We start from the raw sequence: 24,694 nt of genomic DNA, 5'->3' as shown, positions 1-24,694 counted from the left end.
ACGCTTAATTTTCATGCATGAATATGACGCTAGAATATAAGTGAGTTTCACCTAATCGTTATGAACTTATATTCACAAGTAGTGGAGGTTGCTTACAAACAATCGCGTTAAATGAATTCTTGGCACGAGTTTCATGCTCATCATAGTAACGAATGCCTCGTCAACACTTATAGTTTTCATAATGCTTAATGATCTTTGATTGTATCTTTATTGTGCTGTTCACGTAAAGGACTTTTGGAGAATGTAGTGAATTGCGTTGCGCTAACCCATCCAATTCATTAACTTAAGGAAAACTTGACGGTTAATTTAAGCGGACCTAATTGACCCGGGGTGATGAGTTTCATAATTTGTTGAAATGCAATTGGAAATCTTTTTATTATGCAAGTGTAACATGTGTGGAGAAGAACCTTCTAGCTAGCATTCATCCATTCATTTTCATCGCATTCATATTTACATTCTATCTAGTTTATTAAACTTGTTTCGTTATTTCAATTTTCGTCAACTTAAAATTCCCCTTTACTTTATTGTCTAATTTAGTTAGAAAGTGTCTTAGTTTGTGTTTATAAGAGTCTTGAGTCAAGTTAGAACTTAATTTCGTCCAAATTTGTGTTTGTGCTCAAATCTGCCCAGAAAGTGGTTTTTAGGCAGATTTGAGTGTGTTTGTGTTGTTTTGAGTCTTTTGGTTTGTTTTAGTGTTTTAACGTTTAGTTTCGCATTCTTTGAGTCTAGTTTAGTGTTTTATATTGTTTTTACGTTTTTAAGTCAGTTTCCAAGAGATTAACAATCCCTCCTAATCCCCGGTCCAGAACGATCCCCACTTATACTTATACTACAATTGTCAAAAAGAGGGTTTAATTTGTGTGCGTATAAACCACGCATCAGCAACCATTAACATCATACAGTACTCACCTGAAACTTACCTGGCCTCTGCAGCGTCATACAATAGTATGCATATACATACCAATGCATATAATAAAATGAAATGCAAGCATGACATGGCACTTAAAAACGTAATTCCATTTATAACCATTTATGGGAAAATGAAAAACATATATACGTATATATAGAAAACCAAAAGCCCACTCACCTGGAGTCCGCGTTACAACTCCCTAGCACAAACATCAAGGCGTCACGAACGATTGGCGCCTAGAACAATTATCAAATCATGCCTTAGAATTCTTATCAATCTAACATATAACTTACATATCCTATTCGAGAAGATCCGCACATCGGATTTCCGATCCGTAAGTTTCTAACATCTTCAAATATTACATATTATAGTGTATCAAAGTTTGGTGACGATCCAATGGTCGGATCATCGATTCCTATAATAATCAAGCGCATACCTTAATGAAACTACATTCAAATGACGGAAATTCCTTAATCAGACTTCACCAATGGAATTAGTGTATTCAAATTTAGCCTCGGAAGGTCAGGGGACGTTTCAGCCCACGCGCCGCCGCACGCACCGCCACAGGTGGCAGTTGGCTGCCCCAACTCGCCGAAAAATTCAACTATTTCTAAAAACTCTCAAACTTCACTGAAATGAAGATCTTAGTGATTAGAACAACTTCCATACCTTTGACTAAGGCCAATTTGGCCGGGAAATGCCCTAATTTCACGAAAACCCACTGAATTCCTAAAATGGGTGAACCTCGATTCTTCCTTTCTGGTGCTTCGACGTCCCAAATCTTATTTGGGTCTTGTTACCGGGCTCAAGAGAAGCTGGAGGATTGTAGTGGTCGACGGAGGGGCATACAAAAACGAAGGGTTCCGTCGCCATGACTCGAGACACCCTCGATGCAAGTTCATTGGGAAACAAGGCCAATTCCTCTCGAATTTAGGTGGAAAATCGAAGAGGGAGTAACGTAATGATGATTAGTGAGCGTAGATTCTCTCAATTCATCGGAAATTTGATGAATTACGCCGGAAAAACCAACCGGGTCAAGTAAGGTTGTCGGGTCAAGGGGAACCGATTTGGTTCCCCTCCTTCTTCTCCTCCCTCCATTCCCTCCTTTCTCTCTTCTCTGATTGGTCACCTTATCATCTCTCCTTTCCTGATTAGTCCGGTTCCTTCCTCATTTCTCTCCTTTATACTCCATCTCCACCGCCCATCTTTTCTTTCTTTTAATCAGGGCCACACACGTGGCTCTCCAGATTAAGCTCCAAAAATCTGGAGCTTTCTAGAAATAATTAATTTACTAAAATGCCCTGACTTTAAACGTTAATATCTCATTCGTTATAACTCCAAATCACAATCCGTTTATGCCCCACGCGTCCGTAGCAATGAGTACTACAAGTATATGCCAAGAAAATGAACCTTACGTGACATGACATGGTAGTCAACAAAAGTCAACATTTTGCCTTGAAGGGCATTTTCATAAATTCACTTTTTAAAATTATAAAAATCATACTAATTGGGGACGGGTTGTTACACTCCTCTCCTTTCCACCTCCGCTCTCTTCGCATTCAGACCCTTCTTCTCTTCCCTCTCTCTGCTGCTCTCCTCCTTAGTGCCGTTGGTTGCAGAGAAAAAAGGGATTTAGAGTGGGAGAGAGATGCAGGAGAAGATAAAGAGAAGAGAGAGAGAAGGGTTGGTCGGCGCCGGTGGTTGCAGAGAGAAGAGGGAGTTAGAATGGGAGAGAGATGCGAGAGAAGATAAAGAGAAGAGAGAGAGAGAAGGGTTGGTGCGGGTGGAAGAAAGGAATGCCCGCATCCCTAGGCATTTTCTATTTGTTTAGTTTTTTTATTTTTAATTTTTGAAATTTAATTATTAAAAATATATTTTATTATTTTTAATCCAATTGGATTAGTGAGTGAGTCCTGTCTCTAGCCACGTTAGCATTTAACATAAAAAGTAATAGAAAAACTGATGAAGGTCTGACATTGGCACAAATTCATAAGATGAGGTAAACATTGTCATTTAAAAAAAAAATGAGGTATGAAAGTGTCGTCAGACCAATAGTTGAGGTAGTTTTTTTGTCATTTATCCTAATATAAAAATATAAAATATAAAATAGTAATTTTCTCAAAAATATTTTTCGGATTCAAAGTTCCGTAAGATCTTTATCGTAACTCCAAATTTGATTCCGTCTGTATCTACGCGTTCGTACCGTCAAGTACTTCGAGGCTAGGGTAAAATAATAGCTCATACGCATCGCGAAATGAGGGTCAATGAAAGTCAACAATCTCGCCTCTAAGGGTATTTTCATCCATTCACTACTTTACAATTAATAAAATCGTAAAATTAGAGACTAGTTGTTACACGGTTCCATTGTTTTTAATTTTTTTAATTAAGTTAAAGGGTGTTTTGGGTAACTTATTGAAAAGGGAGCTTTAAAAAAAGCTCCCGGTATTATTCATTTTAACGAAAAACCACATTTTTACTCTAAAAAATCAATCCTGCTACTATTCACTTACAATACCTTTTTGTCATTTTCATTAAAACTCGAAGTTTTTAAACCCTTTTCATTAGTTTTCCTTATTAAAAAAGAACCCATATATGAATTAGTAAACTTTCGAATTTGGTTTTCTAGTTTTGGGTTTTTCTTATTTTTGCTGTATTAGATTGTGATGATGGCAATGTCATGATAGCTTAAGTTTTAACTTTTAACTTTTTCAAATTCTCAATACAAGTCCAACTTGCTACCTGACTAGTGTACAACATCTTTTCCAACCTTGATCAAAGGGTTCACCTAAGAGTATCTCCAAAGAAGATGTCAAATTTTAAATATCAAAATGATAGTTGATAACTTATGTGGTAATTTGACATTTTGTACAATATTTTGCTCCACCCGATATGTCAAATAATAATGTCACTTAATAAATTTTTTATCTTTTTGTGGAGTCCATTGATTAAAACAACCAATCAAATATTTCAAAAATATAACAACATTTATTATATTAATTTATTAAAATATCATTTAATAAATTTGACATATGCTGTCAAATTTGATTGCAAAAGGCTTTGCCTTTAAATGACTCAGCGTCACTTAAAAAACTGAAGGCTCGTTTGAAGAGAGTTTATTGCTATTTTTGACTGTTGTATGCTTATGTGACAATTTTGACATTCCCTTTGAAGATAATGTAAAAAACAAAATATTCAAAAGTGAAACTTGGACGGCAAGTTCGGAAAGAGGGAAGGAAAAATCAGTGCATCATTGACCCAATATAAAAGAAAGTATTGACACTGACCCATCACAGACCCGACCGGCCCATATAACGGATTCAAATGTTTTAATACCCATTTGCAAACCCTAGCTAGCTCCCATCCATTGCAACACGAAAACCCCAGAAAAGCCTCCTCTCACTCAACGGTCTCCGCTCTAGTACTGAATCGCTACAATGGCAGGCACACCCGAAAAAATGGCGAAAGCGGTCGCAGATTTGACATTGGAATCGGAAGGAGCTATGAGCAAAAAGTACGTCCCGATTAACCCCTGTTTGGTTCCTGGGAAAATAAAAGATTGTGTGTGAACCGATTAAAGATGTCCAATTCCGGCTATGTTTATTTCTTATTTTGTTTTTAGTCCAAATGGTTTTTGTGTTTTAGCTGCGAAAGCTGTTAATTTTTATTTTTTGGTTTTGATTGTGTTGAATTTTGTGTGGGGTGCTTACAGTGCACGGAAGAAGGAGTTGAAGAACAAGCAAAGGGAAGAAGAAAGGCGCCGGAAAGAGGAGGAGAAGACCAAGCAGGTACCTATTGTCTTACAATGCTGTTATTTCTTTCTTTGGTTATCGAGTGATGGCGGGTTCCATCACGTATGTTGATAGATAATGGGCGTGAACATCGTAATCAGTTTTCTTATCCGAATTTGACTAAGTATTTTATCTAGTTTTACGCAAGTAGTGTTTTTTGCGTTTATTCAGTATGTTTTGGTTATTAATTTGTTTTATAAAATCAAATTTTGACCCTGGAAATGAGTTGATACCGCAAAGTCATGATACATCATAATGTTTGTTTCACTTTTTTCACGAATTTGTATTAATGCTATGCTAATCAATCTGATACGTTTGTTGCCTATATAAGTTTTGGTTTCTCCTTAACCCAAATATATTTGGTGTTTTGTTGATCCATAAAAGCAATATGTTTAGTGTGAATTGGTACTAAATTGTCACTTGAAATCTGGATACACTTGAATGATAGTGTGTAATTGCTTATTGTCTAGGAAAGTGCTTACCGTATTTGATTAGGGAATCTTTATATGAAATAAATTTGATATTATCTTGCAGGCTGCTGCCGTGGCGAGCTCGCAAGTTAAGAAAGATGTAGCAACTGAAGATGACGAAATGGATCCAACGGTACTTTCTAATTTGTGTTGTAATATAGTTTTTCCATCTAAATCTATGGTGTGAATTCAAATCTTACCTAACTATGACCTGAGCATCATGACTATTTGTTCTTTTGCAGCAATACTATGAAAACCGACTGAAGTATCTTGCTACCCAGAAGGCAGATAAAAATCCATATCCTCACAAATTCTCTTGTTCAATCACCGTGCGTGAATGTGTAGAGAAGTATGCAGGCTTAAGCGATGGGGAGCATCTTGAGGATATCAGTGTTTCATTGGCTGGTATATAAATTTACGGGCTAATATTTATATGGTATCATCTGTCACTTTCATTTTAGTTTGGCTGATTTGAATAATTTACTCCTATGCAAGGGCGAATCATGAGTAAAAGATCGTCTAGCTCAAAACTTTTCTTTTATGACTTACATGGTGGAGGACCTGATGGTGAGAAGGTCCAAGTCATGGCTGATTTAAGGTATAAAACTGTTCTAGCTCCTATTCTTTGTGCATTTCTAACAGTTCTTTTCCTCTTTTTGTTGAAGTGTGGTTTAATTCCCTATTGGGAAATATGCTCACTTAGTTGGAGGCCAGTGTGTTTTTTAATTCTCTTTGTTAGAACTCAGAAGGACTAAAAACTACAAACTATCTGATGCTGTTCAATAACTAATTGATTAATTAGCAACAGGATGAATGTTCTTTTTAAGACAATATTATGCGAGATTAAACTTAATGAAAAATAAAGAATTTCAATGCAGAAGGATGAATGTCAATTTTAAGACAGTTTTATGTTTGTGTTGTTGTCCAATTACACTCTTTTAGTTACGACCACATTGAATATTTACTATCTTCTTATTCTTCTCTCTTTTTTTCCCCAGTATCTTGTTTTGTAGTTCTGTAAGAAATGAAAGAAATGGTAAACTTGTTTCAGCTTTGTCATTACTATGTGGAAAATTTAACTTGGCTACAAAAAAGTGATGGTTTGTTGATTATACTCTATCAAGTGTTGTTGGACATTTGGTAGTTTGGTCAATAAAGAACTTGTGTGGCTTACTATCTTCATCTCTAATTCTGTGTTTCTTTTCATGTGTTAAATGAATATAATACATCAAAATGTAGTAGCTAGGACAATGTAATAAGCCACTTTTTCTGCCATTGCATTTTATGTCAAATACTTATTTTTGTGTGCAAATAATAGCCACTGATTCTATCCATCCTTTCTCTTCTAGTCGTCTTCCAGCTAATTTCCCAATTCTATGAAATTGAAATTCTGTGATCACATGATATAGTGAAATTAGTCTTGCATAAATTAGAAATCTGATTATTGTCTTAAAGGATTGCTGGATGGCGATTCCCATGGAAATTCTGGATTTATCCCTGCTTAGGTAGATGCAAGCTTTTTGCTTCTCATTAGATGTGGTTGAGTTATATTAGTACATCCCCTTTCTTGGGTTTATTTAGTTTGTCAATTTTACAAGGACTTTGTTTTTCATGCAGAAAATCAGAGCTGGATGAATCTGAATTTTCCAAGTTCCATTCTAGTGTTAAGCGTGGTGATATTGTCGGTATTACTGGGTTTCCAGGTTTGTATTAGCTGTTTATTTACCCTTTACATGTTAGTTATGGTTATTTATTTTTGAATGATATGATTATATATATTTAATGCGAGCCCTTGAGCCGAGTTCAAATCCTCTCCCCATCGATTATAATAGTTAAGATTTTTTTTTTTTTTTGGTTTTTGTTAAAAGAAAAACAAACTGCTGAATTGGTATGCACTGTGTGGTCAATCAGTGGAAGGATTTAGTTGCTTTATGTTTTGTAGATTATTGATCAATTCGATTAGCCATTTCCATGTTTGTGTGTTTTGAAAACGTTTGTTGGTTAAAAAAATGATAAGGGAGAAGGTTCAAAAGCTACAATGAAAGCGAAAAAAATTACAAGGTTGCTGGGTTCCTAGTCTTTGCATTTTTGCCATATTATATTGCAGATTTTCTTTAATCTCATACTCATAAGCCAGAGTTACAAGATTCTTGTGCTTGCACACATTGTGGATTTTCTATTTGTCTGACTGGTTGTGGATCTAATGAAAATTTCATGCAAAACAACTTTCAAGTTATCTCACTCTCTTAATGTTATAAAAAGTTTGGCTTTCCTGCTCTCCAGTCTAGTTGACTGAGGCTTTAATTTTAGGGTCCCGAAAATTCATTTTGTCAGTATAGGCCGGTCATGTGCATGACATCGTTCTGACCTTTCTGCCATTATCAACTTAGAACATCTGCGTTTTAGCTTTTGTGGTTTCTCCCTAATTCAATGGGGCCTTTTGATGTAACATGTCCTTAGGCATCTAATGATGCATGATCTGCTGGATTTTGCATTGTTTCGGATTATGATCCTTTTAGTTGTTCTGAATTATACAGTCTTCTGTTTTGTTTATCTTTTTTTATCTCACAGGAAAGACTAAGAGGGGGGAGTTGAGCATTTTCCCAAGATCATTTATAGTGTTATCACATTGTCTTCATATGATGCCAAGGCAGAAACCTGGTCCTGCTTCTGATAGTGCTAATGTAAAGGTGAGCAATTATTGTGTCTTGACTTTGTTTATGCTGCCTGGGCTCTTTTCATGACACGACTACGTACACTTCTGCAGAAAACTGATCGATGGGTCCCAGGAAGTCCCAGGAATCCTGAAGCATACATTTTAAAAGACCAGGTATCGATTGAAAAAAATACGTTTACAATTATTTTTTGCTAAGCTTTGAACACACTAAGATTAAAGTTTTGGGTTGGAATTACTAATGATTTATATCTATCTAAAACACGCATTCTTGTTTTTGCATTATTGATTTCTGTTTATAAATCTTATGCTACAGCAACTTGATGTATTTCTTTTTATAAACTCAGGAAAATATATTTCTGGTCCTTTAGGTATTGACCTTTGTTTTGAAAGTTTAATCATGTAGACATACTTAGTTTTTTGAAGTGTTGGAGTTAATTACCAGATCAACTTTGTACCCCCGTTTCTCTATTAGGTTTTTGGTTGTCTACTCTATTGTCTTGTTCCACCCTTTTTCCTTGTTTCTGTTTTGTTTGATCAATTTTTGAGTTGGTTATTACTATTTTTTTTTAAATGTAAATAGTCATACTACGTTATTCCCTTTATATTCTCAAGATTTTATGTGGTTCATTTTCTATTGTTTTACATGTTAATTGTCTTTCTTGGTAGGAAACTCGCTATCGTCAACGTTATTTGGATCTAATATTGACTAATGAGGTTCGACAAATATTCAAGACCAGATTTAAGGTCATTCAGTATATTAGAAGGTTCCTGGACAATCTGGACTTCTTAGAGGTTTGTCTTTCTTCAGGTTGCCTTTTGTATTCACGGCATCTTCATGTTTGTTTGTTGGTAGTCTCTTACGTTTTGGCGTCTTTCCTATCTGTCATTTGCTTCTACATTCTCCCACCCTCAGGTCGAAACTCCTATGATGAATATGATTGCTGGTGGAGCAGCTGCCCGTCCTTTTGTGACTTATCACAATGAACTTGACATGAAGCTTTTCATGCGCATTGCACCTGAACTCTATCTCAAGCAGCTAGTTGTTGGTGGCCTGGATCGTGTTTATGAGATTGGAAAACAATTTAGAAATGAGGGCATTGATTTGACTCATAATCCTGAGTTCACTACCTGTGAATTCTATATGGCTTATGCAGACTACAGTGACTTGATGACGCTGACTGAGGAAATGTTGAGTGGTATGGCTCAAATGATGCATGTCTTGAAGATAGATTACCTTATCCCTTTCCTTGTTAAGAGTACTTGGATTTGTTTGCTAATATATTAAGTCTAAAATAGGCATGGTCAAGGAACTAACTGGTGGATATAAAATCAAGTATCATTCGAATGGGCTCGACAAGGATCCAATTGAGATTGACTTTACTCCTCCTTTCAGGTCTGTAAACTGTATTTTGGTCATGCATGTTACAGCTTAAACATGTTTTAAAAAACTTATCTGGTGGTTTTAACTGTTACTGCTGCAGAAGGATCGACATGGTTGAGGAATTAAATAAGATTGCAGGTCTCAACATAAATCCAGAGAATCTCTCCAGTGCAGAAGCTAACCAATATCTTAAGGATGCGTGCAAGAAATTTGATATCAAATGTTCCCCTCCTGAAACAACAACTCGTTTGTTGGACAAGGTAACTCATTTTCTTCTTCCTCCTATATATTCTTTAAAATCAAGTACATGAATCAGGATACTACCTCTGGTTTTATGTGATGGCAGGGACTGGCATTGTAATCAATGCAATGTTATGCTTTTCTCAAATCTCTGGTGTTGATGACAATTTTCAGTTATAATATTTTCTGATATGACATTTTTTTGTTCATAAAAACTCCCATGACTCTTTGCGTCATTGCATCTGTTCTGCTCTGGGGTTTGTTTGCATTTGTCAGTTATTGCTTGGCGAATTATCAAAAGGTCTTATAGATGTCTATATATTTTCTTTCCATTTGTCAGTTAAGAAAAAACCTAGTCATTTGCTTGGAATCTTAATGTGTGATGGGTATGGAAAATGACTTGATCATCAGTTTTTACTTTTTGGTTCATTTTCTATTTTTGCAGCTTGTGGGGCACTTTTTGGAAGAGACGTGTGTAAATCCCGCGTTCATCATTAACCATCCTGAGATAATGAGTCCTTTAGCAAAGTGGCATCGATCGAAACCTGGGCTGACTGAACGTTTTGAATTGTTTGTCAACAAGCATGAAGTATGCTTACCAACTTGAAGATTTGAATGATTTCTTCATTGACTACCTTTTTCTTTGTCATTAAACTTGTTAACGATTTTCATTTGCTTTCCAGCTTGCCAATGCATACACAGAATTGAATGATCCTGTGGTACAACGCCAACGATTTGCTGATCAACTCAAGGTATCACTTAATTGTTTAGTTATGGTATCTTACTGAAAACTGTTTGGAAAGTTTTCTAATGATATATGGATTTGAGTTCAGGACCGACAATCAGGTGATGATGAAGCAATGGCTCTGGACGAAACATTTTGCAGAGCTCTTGAGTATGGGTTACCTCCAACTGGTGGTTGGGGTTTGGGCGTTGACCGGCTCTGTATGTGGCTAACTGATTCACAGAATATTAAGGTTTGTGTGTGTGTGTGTGTGTCTCTCTCTCTCTCTCTCTCTCTCTCTCTCATCTTGTATTTGTTACGTGTGAGCAGTTTCTCACCGCGAATTGTTTGTGGTTGGACAGGAAGTTCTACTCTTCCCGGCTATGAAACCACAGGATGAGCCTTCTGCTAAAGGTACTAACTACTTTTGAAATAACTTTCCTCGAATAAATTTATAAAACCTTCTTGTGTATTGTTTGTGCGTTTTGTGTAAGCACATTTGGATCTCTAACTGTTGGTTCTTTTGACATTGTTCAGCCATTTAGGCGCCTGAGATTATTGGGACGCATCAATCGATTTTTGTGGCATTCATCGGACTCGAAGCGGTGGTCTTATCAATGCCCTGGTGTACCTTTTTGGTTTGATTTTTACTGTCATATCTTAAGTGTTTTTGGGTAGATCTATAACTGTCCGACCATTCATTAGTAAATGCGACTAATATTTATTACGACTTAAATGAGTATTTGTTAGTTTCTTTTGAATGAGTATTTGTTACGACTTAAAAGCAAAAAGTTGCTCTCGTCTCGTCACGTACAATAGTTTCATCGATCACATTTGCCCCATATGTTTTTTTTTACTCTTACCATCATCTGTTGGTTTGGTTCCTTCATTTGCTATCATTATTTCATGGGAGTTTTAACGAAACACTTTCGGTATTGTTTATTTTTAACGAAAAATCACATTTTTACCTTTTTCTGGTACTATTCACTACACCTTTATTTGTTATTTTTCATTAAAAATAAAGAAAAACTTTATTTCATAGGTAAAGTCTGTCAAGGATAACGAATTCGTAGTAAAAATTTGGGCGATACGGTCTAGTCTTTAACCCTACATCTCTCACATCCTCATTTTCTACCACATCCTAATAATGAGGGTAAACTGCTTATTTCCCCTCAAAACTTTTTAATTGCAAAATCAAGGACAAACTATTTTTTTGGTCGATTTTTCCTTACCATTAGTTTTTTATAGATTTTATCTAAATTAATGTTAAATGACTCTTTTGAGGAAAAAATGGTCAGCTGGCTAGACCTTCAAATATAAAAGCTATAAAATAACATAGATTTTGCATAGGTCGACATTTTAGAAATCTAGAGTTTTCAATTATTTTAAAGAACAAAGCGATTGAACTACCCTCATATGTGCACATGCTTCTATTTAACAGAAATTTGGATGAAATGAATAAAAAATTTACAGTAGGGAAAGTCGGTTAAAAGAAATTAGTTTGAGTTCTTAATTATCCAATTAAAAAATTTAGAAGGGAAATCAAAGCTAATTTACTTCAAGGGATCTATGGGGAGTTTACTCTAATAATGAAATATCATTTGACAAAAAATAAAAAAATAACATAAAATGAGAATCGACAAGCACATCAATTTTTTATTTATTTTTTTGTTAACACAGTTTTTTTTTTGTTTTTGTCTTTTTGAGAAAAAATACACAATTTTATGTAATTACGTTGGATGTTCGTGTTTGATTTGAGTTTGATAGGGGAAAAATAAAAGCTGGGCGCTCCAGGTCAACCGACCTCTTATGCCTGTTTCCATGGAAGAAGGGTCAGCGTTCAACAAGCTCCAATACCTTTCGCTGGTCTCCAACATTTGTTCTGAACTCGAAGCCAACCTCGGCATATCCGACAGAGTCTTGGCCGAGTTCATAGCCGAGACAGGTCGCAACTCCGACGTTGTCGACGACTTCCAGGCAACCTTAAAAGAAAAGGGTGCGGACATGCCAGAATATCTCAGCCGTTCCTTGTTGAAGATCATCCACGCTATTCTTCCTCCAAAGGGGAACCCCTCTCACTCTCACAAGAACAAGAACCCTGCCGCCATTGAGGAAGGACTTGAAGGGATTCAGAGGAGCAAGAGGCAGAGGGATGACGATGACGATGTTAGGATCGGGTACCGATGTAGAAGGAGGTATTCGGATTCGGAAGAGGATGAGCAGGAGAGATGGGAGATGAAGCAGCTGATTGCCTCCGGCGTTTCGGGTGCTGCAATGCGTGATGGACACGAATTGCAATTTCGAGAAGAGGGTTTTGGGGAAGAAGAGCATGAGACCGAGTTTGATGAGGAGCAATTACTACTTTTGGAAGGGCAGAGTGGATACTCGATTGATATGTCACCGGTTAGGATTGTGCCGAATCCCAACGGGTCATTGAGTCGTGCAGCAGCTCTTCGATCAGCGCTGCAAAAGGAGAGTAGAGAAATAACAAGAGTGGAAGAGAACATGAGGCTCAATGCAGCTCCAAAGGATTTGAATCGCGCTTGGGAAGACCCTATGCCGGGAAGGGGTGAGAGGCATTTTGCACAAGAGCTTCTGGGTGCTACTGCTGCTCGCTTTTCCGGTTATGACAGACACGAGCGGAACAAGCGTGCTTACGAAGGAGCCCTGGATCTTGGGCAGAGTTCAAGCCTTTCTCTTTGCGAACAGCGCCAGAGCTTACCAGTTTACAGGTTGAAGAAAGAACTGATTCAGGCTGTGAAAGCAAATCGGGTTCTTGTTGTCATTGGTGAGACTGGTTCGGGTAAAACAACGCAGATAACTCAATATCTTGCTGAAGCAGGTTACACCACAAGGGGAAAAATCGGTTGCACTCAACCGCGAAGAGTTGCAGCCACGTCTGTGGCCAAGAGAGTTGCTGAGGAATTTGGTTGTCGATTAGGGGAGGAAGTTGGGTACTCTGTACGATTTGATGATTGCACTGGACCGGATACTGTGATCAAGTACATGACCGAGGGGATACTTTTAAGGGAAATTTTGAGTGATAAAAACCTGTCTCAGTACTCCGTGATCATCCTTGATGAAGCTCATGAAAGAACAGTCTCCACTGACGTTCTTTTCGGATTGCTGAAGCAACTTGTTGAAAGGCGACCTGATCTTCGCTTGATTGTTACCTCTGCCACATTGGATGCAGTGAAGTTTTCAGATTATTTCTTTCATTGTCAGATATTTACGATTCCTGGTAGAACTTATCCGGTAGAATTAATGTACTCGAAACAGCCAGAAAGTGATTACTTGGATGCAGCTATATTGACTGTTCTGCAACTTCACTTGACTAAACCCGAAGGTGACATACTTGTGTTCCTGACGGGTGAGGAGGAGATTCAATTTGCTTGTCAGTCTTTGTATGAAAGGATGAAAGTACTCGGTAGAGAAGCTCCAGAATTGATTATTCTACCAGCTTATGGTGCCCAACCGAGTGCAGAGCAATCGAAGATATTCAAGCCTGCTCCTTCAGGGAAGAGAAAAGTGGTTGTTGCTACCAATATTGCTGAAGCCTCTTTGACCATTGATGGGATATACTACGTAATTGATCCGGGATTTGCAAAGCAAAATGTATTTAACCCAAAGCTTGGGATTGATTTACTGGTTGTAACTCCAATTTCTCAAGCATCAGCCAAACAACGAGCTGGGCGCGCTGGGCGGACAGGACCAGGGGAATGTTACCGCCTTTACACTGAGAGCGCTTTTCACAATGAGATGTCTCCTACCACAGTTCCAGAAATCCTAAGAACAAATCTTGTGCATACTACACTTATGATGAAAGCAATGGGGATACACGATCTCAAATCTTTTGATTTTATGGATCCACCGTCATCCCAAGCGCTCGAGTCTGCCATGAAACAGCTGCAAAGTCTAGGAGCTTTGGATGAGGAGGGGTTACTGACCAAATTGGGTAGTAGAATGGCATTGTTGCCTCTGGATCCACCTTTGTCGAAAATGCTGCTTGCCAGTGCGAACCTTGGATGCAGTGATGAGATTGTGACAATCATTGCCATGCTTCAGGCGGGAAATATCTTCTACAGGCCTAGAGAAAAACAAAGCCAAGCAGATCAAAAGAAGGCCAAGTTTTTCCAGCCTGAGGGAGACCATCTGACTTTACTCACTGTTTACGAGGCTTGGAAAGCCAAGGATTTTTCTAAACCCTGGTGTTCTGAGAACTTTTTACAGTTTCGGTCATTGAGCAGGGCAAGGGATATCAGGAAACAGCTTCTTACTGTCATGGACAAGTATGAATTAGAGGTTGTAAGTGCAGGAAGAAATGTCGTAATGGTCAGAAAGGCAATAATTGCTGGATGCTTCTTCAGAGTAGCAAGAAAGGATCCAAAGGAGGGTTATAGAACCTTAGTCGATAATCAGCAAGTTTATATCCACCCGAGCAGCGTTCTTTTCCAGAGACAACCAGCTTGGGTCATCTACAATGAGCTCGTGATGACCACGAAGGAGTACATGCGTGAGGTCAGTGCCATAGAACCCAAGTGGCTGATGGAGCAGGTTCCAAGATTCTTTAAGGCGGCAAATCCTACTAAGATGAGCAACGGCAAACATCAAGAACGTACTGAACCACCGTATGACAGATATCATGAGCCCAACTCATGGCGCCTGAGCAGAAGGCGTGCTTGATTATGTATAGATAAGAAATTTTACAGCTCTTGTGTGCGGCCACCTCGTGTAGATATATTTCACCACCTCATGCAGATATATATTCCTGCCAAAATTGTGCCTTCGGGTTTTTATGCTACAATATTTACTTTCCACGGATTATACACATGTATGATTTGCTTACTTATCGGTCATTTATCAATCTAGTTTACTTATCTCTTTCTGTCTTGTTGTGGAACTAGTTGACTTATCGCATCTTGCTGAACCTTAAAGCTGAATCACAATTTGTTGCATTGATATGTAAGTACATTATGGTTGTTGCTGGTTTGCAGAAGTTGGCTGCATTGAGGTTGAGATTCTAAGATTGTGTTTTGACGTTTAACCGGATTTTTGTGCTACAGCGTTATTTACATTTATGTTGGATTTTGGTTTTAGTATTAATGATTTTTCAGACGGACATCTTGGAAGCGATACAATTCTACTGGATCAAAAAACTTGTATATGATTTGCTTTATACATCTGAGTACAAGCGTCTAGTTGTGCTAATCTGCTTCTGTTATTTCCAATTTGAATGAATGTTTGCACAAGTCTGTCTTAAGTGGAAAATTGATTCTTAGCTCTGATAATAATCTTGCCTCGACTTTCGGATTAATGTTCCTTGATTGCTCTGGTTCATAAAGATCATCAATTTTTACAGTGATTAACATTTCTCTGTTTATGTTTGAACAGAACAAGTGCACGATCATCATTCGTTTGTGGAGTGCCAGCAACATTTCTCACTTTATGTTTTTACAGAACAAGTGCACGATCATCTTTCGTTCGTGGAGTGCCAGAAAGGACTGTCTGCAGTGATTCTCCGACTGCCAACTGCAGGTTTTATATATCGACTCTGCATGATATCAAATTATCAATGAGTGAGGCTGCTACTTCTACTTGCGCAGTCGCTCTCTCTTGACAAAGTTCAGTCTCCATCTCCATACGTTATGATGCGTTTACTCAAGTAATATGTTTTACAGACGCAGTTAAACAACATAATATTTTCATTTTGTTTTGTAGCCATCTTATGTTGCTAATCATGAGACTCTAGAAGGTAAAATGGGGGTTATAAAATACTCTGGGGATCTACCTAGGTCTTACTATTGACTAATATATCATCCAGTTTTATATATATCTCATCTTATTCATCTCAAGCGTGATTCACGAGGTGTAAGACATAAATCAAAGATGAAGTGATAAATAATCGAATACATGTAATAATTTGCACTTGATTATCTCTCACATGACGTAACATGCGTGATGTGAGTTATAGATAAGAAGTGATGATTAACCTGTTACATGAAGAATTTAGCGCTTGATCTGGTGCACAAAATGTTCTAAAAGACAACAGGCGCTAGTCAAGTAGTGGATTGTGGCCTAGCGCCTAGGCGGTACCTATGTGGATATGGGCGTTTCTAAGGTGCGGACCTAAAGCGGACGGAGGAGATGAGCTGAGTGTATCGGTGGAACCGGGTGTTTGAGTGTTTCTCAATACCGGTAAAGTTCAGGGGTAAAACTTGGGAAAATTTCTGGGAAAGCCTGAGGAAGTGGAAGGGAGCTGGCGGTGCATTAGGGGAAGAGGAAGGGAGTTGGCCTGAGGAAGTCGAATTCAGTCATTTTTGTAGTCAATTTTGGTGTATGAGCATAAATTGGTAGTTAATTGTGGTGTATGTGCAAATTGATGTAGAACTTTCTTCTGTCTAGTTACATGCTTGCAGGTGGTCTTGGCCTGTCTGGTATTGTGTCAATATTGTTCACAGGAAGGGTAAGTGGACGAATATTGCATCCTGTATGTTTGCTGTGATGAGACTTTGGTCACAATCTTATTTTATTAGTCTTTCAATTTCTTTACATTTTTTGTTTCATTTTCCATCTTGTCCATTCGGTATAATGTTTTTTTTTTCTCTTCTTCTTGGTTCGACTTCGATCTGCACACAGACAATATTCACTGCAACAACTGTCTGGTGAATATTGAGGACATGTTTTTGTAATAGATATTTGCAGAGAAATACTGTATCCATGCTCTTGCACCTCCACTGAAAGTCGTTTCTTTGAAATGGCTCCGTTTCAGAAGGGAGCAAAAGTTTTGTTCGGAACAAGGGGTTTCTCGGCTTTCAAAAATCCAACATTGGGCGCTGAAGGATCATAGTAGTTGGATGGCTGCATTCAACAAGAACGAACTTGTAGCAGTGATATTTAACAATGATGAACGGTGACATTTTGATCCCAATGTTGTGAGATTTGGAATGTGTTAGTTGTATTAGCAGTGATGAATTGAGGCTATACAGCTTGGTTTTGTAGTGGATCGTTATGAAATTTAAGGCTAAATATTATTTGTTATGAAAGTTTGTGAAAGGTAAAGATGTACGCGCTAATTTAAACAATAGACCAAGTTAGCATTTTTAAATCGTACTAAATGACTGACTTCATAGATAAGTTTAATCTGGATGATCATAACATGTCACAAGTCTCACAAGTCATCATAATAAAATACCAATTTTGGATGATAAATTGTAACATCGTTCAGTACTTGGTGTTATGATGTTACATAATATTGTATAAGTTTCATGAGCATTTGCATATTTCTTTTTCACATTTATTAATTAATTATTATGAGCTTTTTTAATATAATTTGATTTTCCTACATAATACCAAAGCATGATAAAATTTTCATTATAATTAATTTACAAGTGAAAAATGTGAATAAATATGCAAACACACGTGATTGCATCCTCTATGCTTTGACGATTGTTTCATCGTTGTTTGGATTTTACAACCCTCCAAAACCTTTTGAGTAGTATTTTAGGGGAGTAATTATTTAATAAAAATTCATAATAATTAATGTAAAAATGGAAAAAATCTGCAAACCTTTAGGACCACACATTCTACCCTTTAGCGATGGTTAGATTGTCATTTGCACTTTTGAAACCCTTCAAACCCTCTTGAATAGTGTTTTTTCAATGACTTAAAAAAATTATTCATAATTAATTTACAAGTGTAAAATATAGAAAGAAAAAATATAATATAGAAACACTTGATGACATGGCCTACAACTTTTGTGACACACCCCGACCGAGATCAGGGCATGCTGGCCATCACGTGGAAGTGACGCAACCATGTGCACAGTGCGGAAGCTAAGAAATAATAATAAAAGTACGAATAAAAACAAACCTAGCTATACACGAAGTAAATAACATACATGTGCAAGCGTAAGTGTGAAAAACAAAGTTCAGAGCACGGAAGACCTAGTGCAGTCCGGGAGAAACAACACTAAATAAACACACCCGAAGGTGGTCCTACACTGGTGATAATCTGTCAGATAAGCCGAGAAAATCCTTTGGGGAGCCACCAAAAGCGCTAGCCAAACTAGAACCTGGAGGGGCGCAAAACAGAAAGCGTGAGTGGGCAAAAACAAAACTTTTCAAAAATCATTTCATAAACGAAGTTCTAACCCCTCACCGCAAAACCTGTATACTTCCCACAAAATATAATATATACATATATATAAATCATGCTCAGAAATATGCCATGCCAACTGCTTCTAAATAAGATGCAAGTACTCAGGTAATGCCAAACAATGCCATGTAATATGTCAACCGGAGTCACCTAACGTGACTTGTACGGCTGAATCTAGAGCTCAAATCTCCAACTCACTAACTACACCTGTACACGAGTCGGAACCACCTAAAGTGGTCTGTATGACAGGACTGGGTGTAAATAAGTACGCTCAAGTGCTACGATCACGTGAAGACTGGGTGAATAATCGCGGGTCACCTATGAGTCAGAACCACCTAAAGTGGTCGGTACGACATGACTATGCACCTAACTTGGATCCAAGATGAGCGTGTGGTGCGGGAGGTGAACATCACGTGAAGGACTGTACCCAACTCTGGGCGGGAGCACTAACACCAGGGGTGCAAGTTATGAGCTCTCTATGCATCTCAAATCACTACTGAACATAAACATAAACTATAACTTACATGGTACTTACCTGTGCATCCACAGCACCAAACATATATACATGCAACTAATAATGCATAATTAAACGGGCAAACATAATGCATGGCATATAAAACATATAAACATTTCATTTCACTTTCTGGGAAAAACTCAAGTATATAGGTATATACGGAAAACCAAAAGCCCACTCACTGGTATGTAGAAGGGTCGTAACCCCCTTGCCTCGAGTGATCGCACTCGTCCTCGGGATAGGTCTCACCTATATGCGAAACAACTATAAAAACGTAAATTTTAAAGCACATAACCAACATTACGAAATAACTTCTCATACAATGCTCAAATGGGGTGTATGAATACACCAACGTGATCTACTCAACCTCATGAACATCCCCATATTTTTAAAATAATTTTCTGACACCGCACGCGCCGCCCACGCGCAGGCACGTGCTTGGCACACTGACGGCGTCAGTTAATGCCGTCAGGAATATTCCGTTAAATCTAACTGATTCCGTTAACGCCGTTAGGAATATTCCGTCATCTTCTCCGGCCAACCTCCGGCACCGTCACCGGCGCTGGAAAACCGGGAAAATTTCAAAACTTGATATCTCCTTCTTTTTTTCATCCAAATTTCACAAAATTGGTACCAAAATGAAGCTTACAACAAGAGGAACAAATCCTTACCACTTTAAGCACTAAAACCAACGGAATCTCGAGGGAAAACACCACGAACTCCGGCCAAACCTGCAACTCACAATCCCGACGTCCAAAACCTTCAAACAACCACCCCGAGCCTCCTATGGACCTCACCAAGCTTCCTACAAGCTTGAAATTCCCAAAAACACAAGAATTAACCTGTGCATGAACAGTACACCGATTTACACCTCTCGGGTTCGACGTGAAAACAAGGGTTCCCTTACCTGAAATGGGTATGGTTAACTTCTAAGGACCTCACGAGCACGAATATGTAGTTTGTTTCCTCGATCCGTAAAGATTCCAAGGGTTTTGGGTGTTGTCCGTACGAAGGAGATAGGAAAGGGAGAGAGAGAGGGTCTCGGGACAGGGTAGAGAGAGAGAGAGATAAATGAGTGTGGGTGTGTGTGTGGTCCAAAATCAACCAATCAAAACCCAAAAACAACCACACAACGAAACAACCATACTAGGGGCAAAACCGTCATTTCACCCCTATGGTATGAAAAGTCCGGGACAGGCTGTCACATTTTGTGAATGAGTCAACTTCAAAACTCGATACTATAATCCATGAACCTTAATGACAAATGTGAAATTCCGTTCCTGGATTTCACTATTATAATCTACTTATTTGTATTATTGAGATTTAATATTATTTCTCGACCATTTATTTTAAATTGTTTGAATTTAGATTTTAATTAAACTAATTAAAATTGTTTGAAGTTTGGAAGTAATTATTTAAAATCCGTAGACCTTTCGAGGTCACAAGTAATGTTTTCAAATAGATCTCGAAGCAACGAATGTCTAGGCAAAAACCGTTTGCAAATCCGAGTTTTAACGGTATAGTTACGGACATTTGAAATCGTTTGCTAGACTATAGTTTTTAATTAAATAATTTCCCACTTTGTGAGGGAGAGGCCCAATCATGTAAGGGTTAGGGCGGACCAAAGAGAGAAGGAAAAAAAAAAAAAAAAAAAAAAAGAGAAGGGACCAGATGGCTGGGGGGGGGGGGGGGAGGGAGAGGAGGAAGGAAAAAGGGAGTTGCGAAGGAGAGGAGGGGGGGAGAATGTTCTTCACGTTCTTCCTGGCTTTGCAACGAAAGGAAAAGAAATAGGGAGGAGGTGGCTCTTCCATAGCCGTGGAAGAAAATCCTTCGTTCTTCAGGCCAAACTCGGAGAGAGAGAGGAGTTAGAGAATGTGATGGTGAAGGAAGGATTCAGAGATTTGAAGGGTAAATTCCTTGTTACTTCATTATCTTGATTTTTCGAATTTAACTTTCTTAAGTTGAATTGTAATTGCCATGATATATTGGAGTTCTTAATTCTATTTACGGTTTCTATCATTCAATGAACTAGTCCAAAATGAATTAGAGTTGGGTAATTCGGATTGGGTGTGTAGATCAAATTTCTTGACCAAGGGTTTGGTTCAAAAGGTCAATTTCTTGTTAATTTTGAGTCATGTTAGTTTTGGATGTTGTATACATGACTTCTGGACTACCTGGAAGTATTTTAGGATTTGTTATATGAATTGGAAGTGGGTTGTTACGTAAGTTGCAGAAAATTGATTTCTTTGCAAAGAAAACTCAAGTTTCGAGTAGCCTTCTTTGGCTCTTAATTTCTAGGCCTTTATGTGCTCCTTTGGAGAAAATTTTTAGTGTGTTGAAAGTACATATGCTCATGATCATAACCCAATTGTTTTCACTCAATTTCGTTGAGTTTTGGTTGATCAAAACCTTGTTTAAATTTGGATCGTGGGCTGCCAAACAGCAGCAGAAAATTGGGTTTCCAGTTTCAAGACTCCGTTTTTCCTTTTGGCATAACTTCCAATTTAGAGCTCCGTTTTCTACAAACTTTGTATGCTTTTAAAGTACAGAACACAAGCTTCAAAACCCATATAATATCACATGATTTGGTTTAGTTTGAAATGTTCCAAAGGGAGCCTAAACTTGGTCTAATAATGCTGTTTTCTGCAGATTTTATGGAGAAGCGGAGTACTTTTTTTTGCCACACCTATTATCTTTTCCAGATTCCTTTCTAATCTTCTTTACTACTAATTGAGTGATATTATTTGAGTGGTAGATTCCATAATCAGTGTACTTTCCTTAGATAATATTAATTTTGTTCCTTTGAAGAGCCTAATCGGAACACAAAAGTACAATCAAGAGTATAAATACAAGCACCACACATTACTAACCAAACTAAGCTATTAAAATGTGATTCTTTTATAATTGGCCATCGATCTATTTTTATTAAATGTGGTTTGATTCATGGAGGGGTAATATTTGTGGAAAAGTGATTCGAATTGCATATTGAAATGTGAATTATATATGCATACGCCATAGACCCATGTTAATTAATGTGAATTCTATTGAAGTGTTATTTTATTTCTGGCCATTGATCTATTTTTAGTAAGTATGATTTGACTTGTGCATTGGAAATATGGTTTGTATTGTATGATTGGATTGATGTGATGAAATGCGAGGGCTAGTAGTGGACCATTAATCCATTGTTATGGGGTTCGTTGCTTCGAAACATGTTTCAACCCTCGTGTCATTATTCATTCTCGTTTTGTTGAGTCTTTGTACCTTGAGTAACTTGATCCATGTCTTGTTTTATCGATTGGTGTTACACATTCTACTCTGCGATTCCGTTGAGTGATGGTCCGGAATCGTATCCTTGTTTGGATTCTGTTGAGTGATGGTCCGGAATCCCTTCTACTTCGCGATTCCGTTGAGTGATGGTCCGAAATCATATCCTGATTTGGATTCTGTTGAGTGATGGTCCGGAATCCCTCTACTCTGCGATTCCGTTGAGTGGTGGTCCAGAATCCTTGCTCTTGCTCATTCTCATAAGGTTATCTTAGAATCCTAGATTCAAGTGAATGGGAATTAACCACAATGGATCTTGTGAATACAAATTAGAATCACCATGTTCTTATTCATAACCCAAGTAGGGAATTATGTAGAGTTCTTTAATTAAATTCGTGAAATGATCTGTTATCTCACTGATTGATTAACGTAATTAAATATTAATATTGTGCTTCGTGATTCCTTGATATGTTACAAGCTATGGATTGAGATATACTGTTGGAAGCATAGTGATTGGTATGATGAAGTTAAATGTGATTGACTTGGGTATTGGAAATGGTTGTGACATGTGAATGTAATGCATATTGAATTGCTTGGGAGATGTGAGGTCTAGTAATTGACCAATAACCCATTGTGATGTGGAATTGTGCTCGATATTGCTTCGTTCGTTGAGTTTTCATGAATTAGGTAACTTGAATCATGTTTTGTTCCTTCGAGCCGTTGTTGTGCTTCTTGGACTTCTATTCAATTCGGTTGGTGGTCTGGAATTTAGTTCTGTTTGGATTCCGTTGAGTGATGGTCCGGAATCCCCTTTGGTGCCTTGGTCCGTTGGGTGGTCCAAAATCCGCTCTTTCAAATAAGTAGTCTTCAATCGAATGGTGTTGCTCTAGCCTTGCATTTCAACATGTTGTATGTGTTATTGATGATGTGATGGTTGACATTATTGATTGATGTGATTATGGAATGACGTGGGATATGAGTGTGGTTATCATGAGTATTTTAGTTGATTAATATTTCTAGAGAATAATGTGTACTTTGTTAATTCTTAACTATGTTACACACTATGAAATGCGATTTTATGTGGAAAACGTGATGAATTACGTGATGGATGAAGTGGAAATGTTAATTGTCATGTGGGATTGTTATGTTGGATATCATGGTTATTGTTATGATTAGACTTGTTGATAAATGTGGCTAGAGAATGGTATTGTGCTTCGTTGGTTCTTTGAAATGATATATGTTGTGAATTGCGGTATTATGATGCGACATAATGATTTATATATAGATGGAAGGGAAATCATGATTTTCAGGTGGGTTGTTATGTAACCCTGAGTCAAGAAATTTCATGCTTGTCAAGTTCTATTGATTGATTGAGAAACGTTATGCCTTTCGACTTAAACGGATTGTGTTATATGTCAATTATTGTGCATGACGAACTACGAATGGCTTGATCCCTGTTTAGGGTACGTAGGCAGTCTAACGGGGAGGTTAGATGCAGCCATAAAGCATACGAAAAATAACTATGTGATTCGATTATTGAGTTGTGCTTGCCCATATCCCGGAGGTGGGGTATGGTAGATATGGATTTTTGGTGACGTCATGTGTCAATTCTCGACGTACGTCGGGTTTGGGGCGTGACAACAAATTTTAACCGTCTAATTGTCGTTTACATTTACCTTTTAATTTTTCATTACTGGAAACTGTTTTTTGGAGCTTCTTTTAAAAAAGATGATCTTGTAGTGGATTGAAAAAGATGAATGGTTTCAATCTTTGACATTAGGTTTCGATTTTTATGGTTCGTGCAATTATTGTTCGATGTTTATAAACTCTCTAGCCACTATGGAACATCGAGCAACATTTGTATTAACCTTAAAAATTGAAACATGATGTCAATGATTCAAACCGTTCATCTTTTTCAATCCACTGTAAGATCATGTTTTAAAAAAAGAAACCCCTAAAATGGGTTTTTGATGATGAAAAATTGAAACGTAGACGTAAACGAAAACCAAGATGTTTAGAACTTGTCAATCAGATTTATGGAGTATGATGTCAAGTTTTGGAGTTGGAGAGGGATCGGGATAAAGCGAAAAAGGAAAGAGAGGGAAGCAGAGAGAGGAGAGGCAAAGACATTTGTGGACAAAGTGGGCAGGTAAATGCACAGAAGAGAAACTCGGTTTCACTGTAAGCTTTCTTTGATTGATTTGTTTACAATCATTGAGATTAAATCTAATGGATTATATTGATCCGTACGCAAAGACCGCATATAGTAGTCCGCACCTTAGAAATTGCCATGCGGATATAAATTGGGCTTCCATATTAGGCTTGGGCCTAGACAATTGCTTTTGCATTCCCTTTGTACTGTCATGTTTATTTTGCTGATTATTTGATGGACATGGGTGTATGTAAGAATCAATGACTTGAGTTTTACAGACCCTTTTTGACTTTTTGACTCCTCTCTTTATTTTCAATTTTTGAATTGAATAAAATCAAACGAAAACAATAAACAAGATTAAATATGAATGTATGAAGACTACAAAAAAGTGTGCAAAGCAATTTCAGATAGGCAAAAATG

General features: G+C 37.6%; 2 protein-coding genes across 4 annotated transcripts; both read left to right on the top strand.

Moving 5' to 3' along the window:
• Window positions 1-4,202: 4,202 nt before the first annotated feature.
• Window positions 4,203-10,981, top strand: LOC137730942 (lysine--tRNA ligase, cytoplasmic). Of its 3 annotated transcripts, none has more exons than XM_068469959.2 (17): window positions 4,203-4,421; window positions 4,620-4,695; window positions 5,233-5,301; window positions 5,411-5,573; window positions 5,664-5,766; window positions 6,786-6,871; window positions 7,740-7,858; window positions 7,936-7,998; window positions 8,512-8,637; window positions 8,759-9,041; window positions 9,142-9,238; window positions 9,327-9,486; window positions 9,912-10,055; window positions 10,150-10,218; window positions 10,300-10,443; window positions 10,553-10,604; window positions 10,728-10,981. In XM_068469959.2, exons 1-17 carry the CDS (start codon window positions 4,345-4,347, stop codon window positions 10,733-10,735), a joined length of 1,839 nt encoding a protein of 612 aa, XP_068326060.2. In that variant the 5' UTR covers window positions 4,203-4,344; the 3' UTR covers window positions 10,736-10,981. The 3 variants fall into 3 exon arrangements, with proteins under 3 accessions (XP_068326060.2, XP_088544277.1, XP_068326061.2); XM_068469960.2 differs by having other exon boundaries at window positions 4,234-4,421; window positions 7,740-7,852; XM_088688151.1 differs by lacking the exon at window positions 10,728-10,981 and having other exon boundaries at window positions 4,233-4,421; window positions 7,740-7,852; window positions 10,553-10,621.
• A 923-nt stretch (window positions 10,982-11,904) lies between these two features.
• On the top strand, window positions 11,905-16,034 carry LOC137731150 (putative pre-mRNA-splicing factor ATP-dependent RNA helicase DEAH5). The gene is made up of 2 exons (XM_068470255.2): window positions 11,905-15,021; window positions 15,582-16,034. Exon 1 carries the CDS (start codon window positions 12,000-12,002, stop codon window positions 14,871-14,873), a length of 2,874 nt encoding a protein of 957 aa, XP_068326356.2. The 5' UTR covers window positions 11,905-11,999; the 3' UTR covers window positions 14,874-15,021; window positions 15,582-16,034.
• The last annotated feature ends 8,660 nt before the right edge of the window (window positions 16,035-24,694 follow it).

The sequence above is a fragment of the Pyrus communis genome, chromosome 16 (genome assembly GCF_041283825.1).
Source record: "Pyrus communis isolate YQ-2024b chromosome 16, ASM4128382v1, whole genome shotgun sequence".
Lineage (NCBI taxonomy): Eukaryota > Viridiplantae > Streptophyta > Magnoliopsida > Rosales > Rosaceae > Pyrus > Pyrus communis.
Note: the sequence above shows the minus strand (reverse complement) of the source record. Positions and strands in the feature narration are given on the sequence as shown.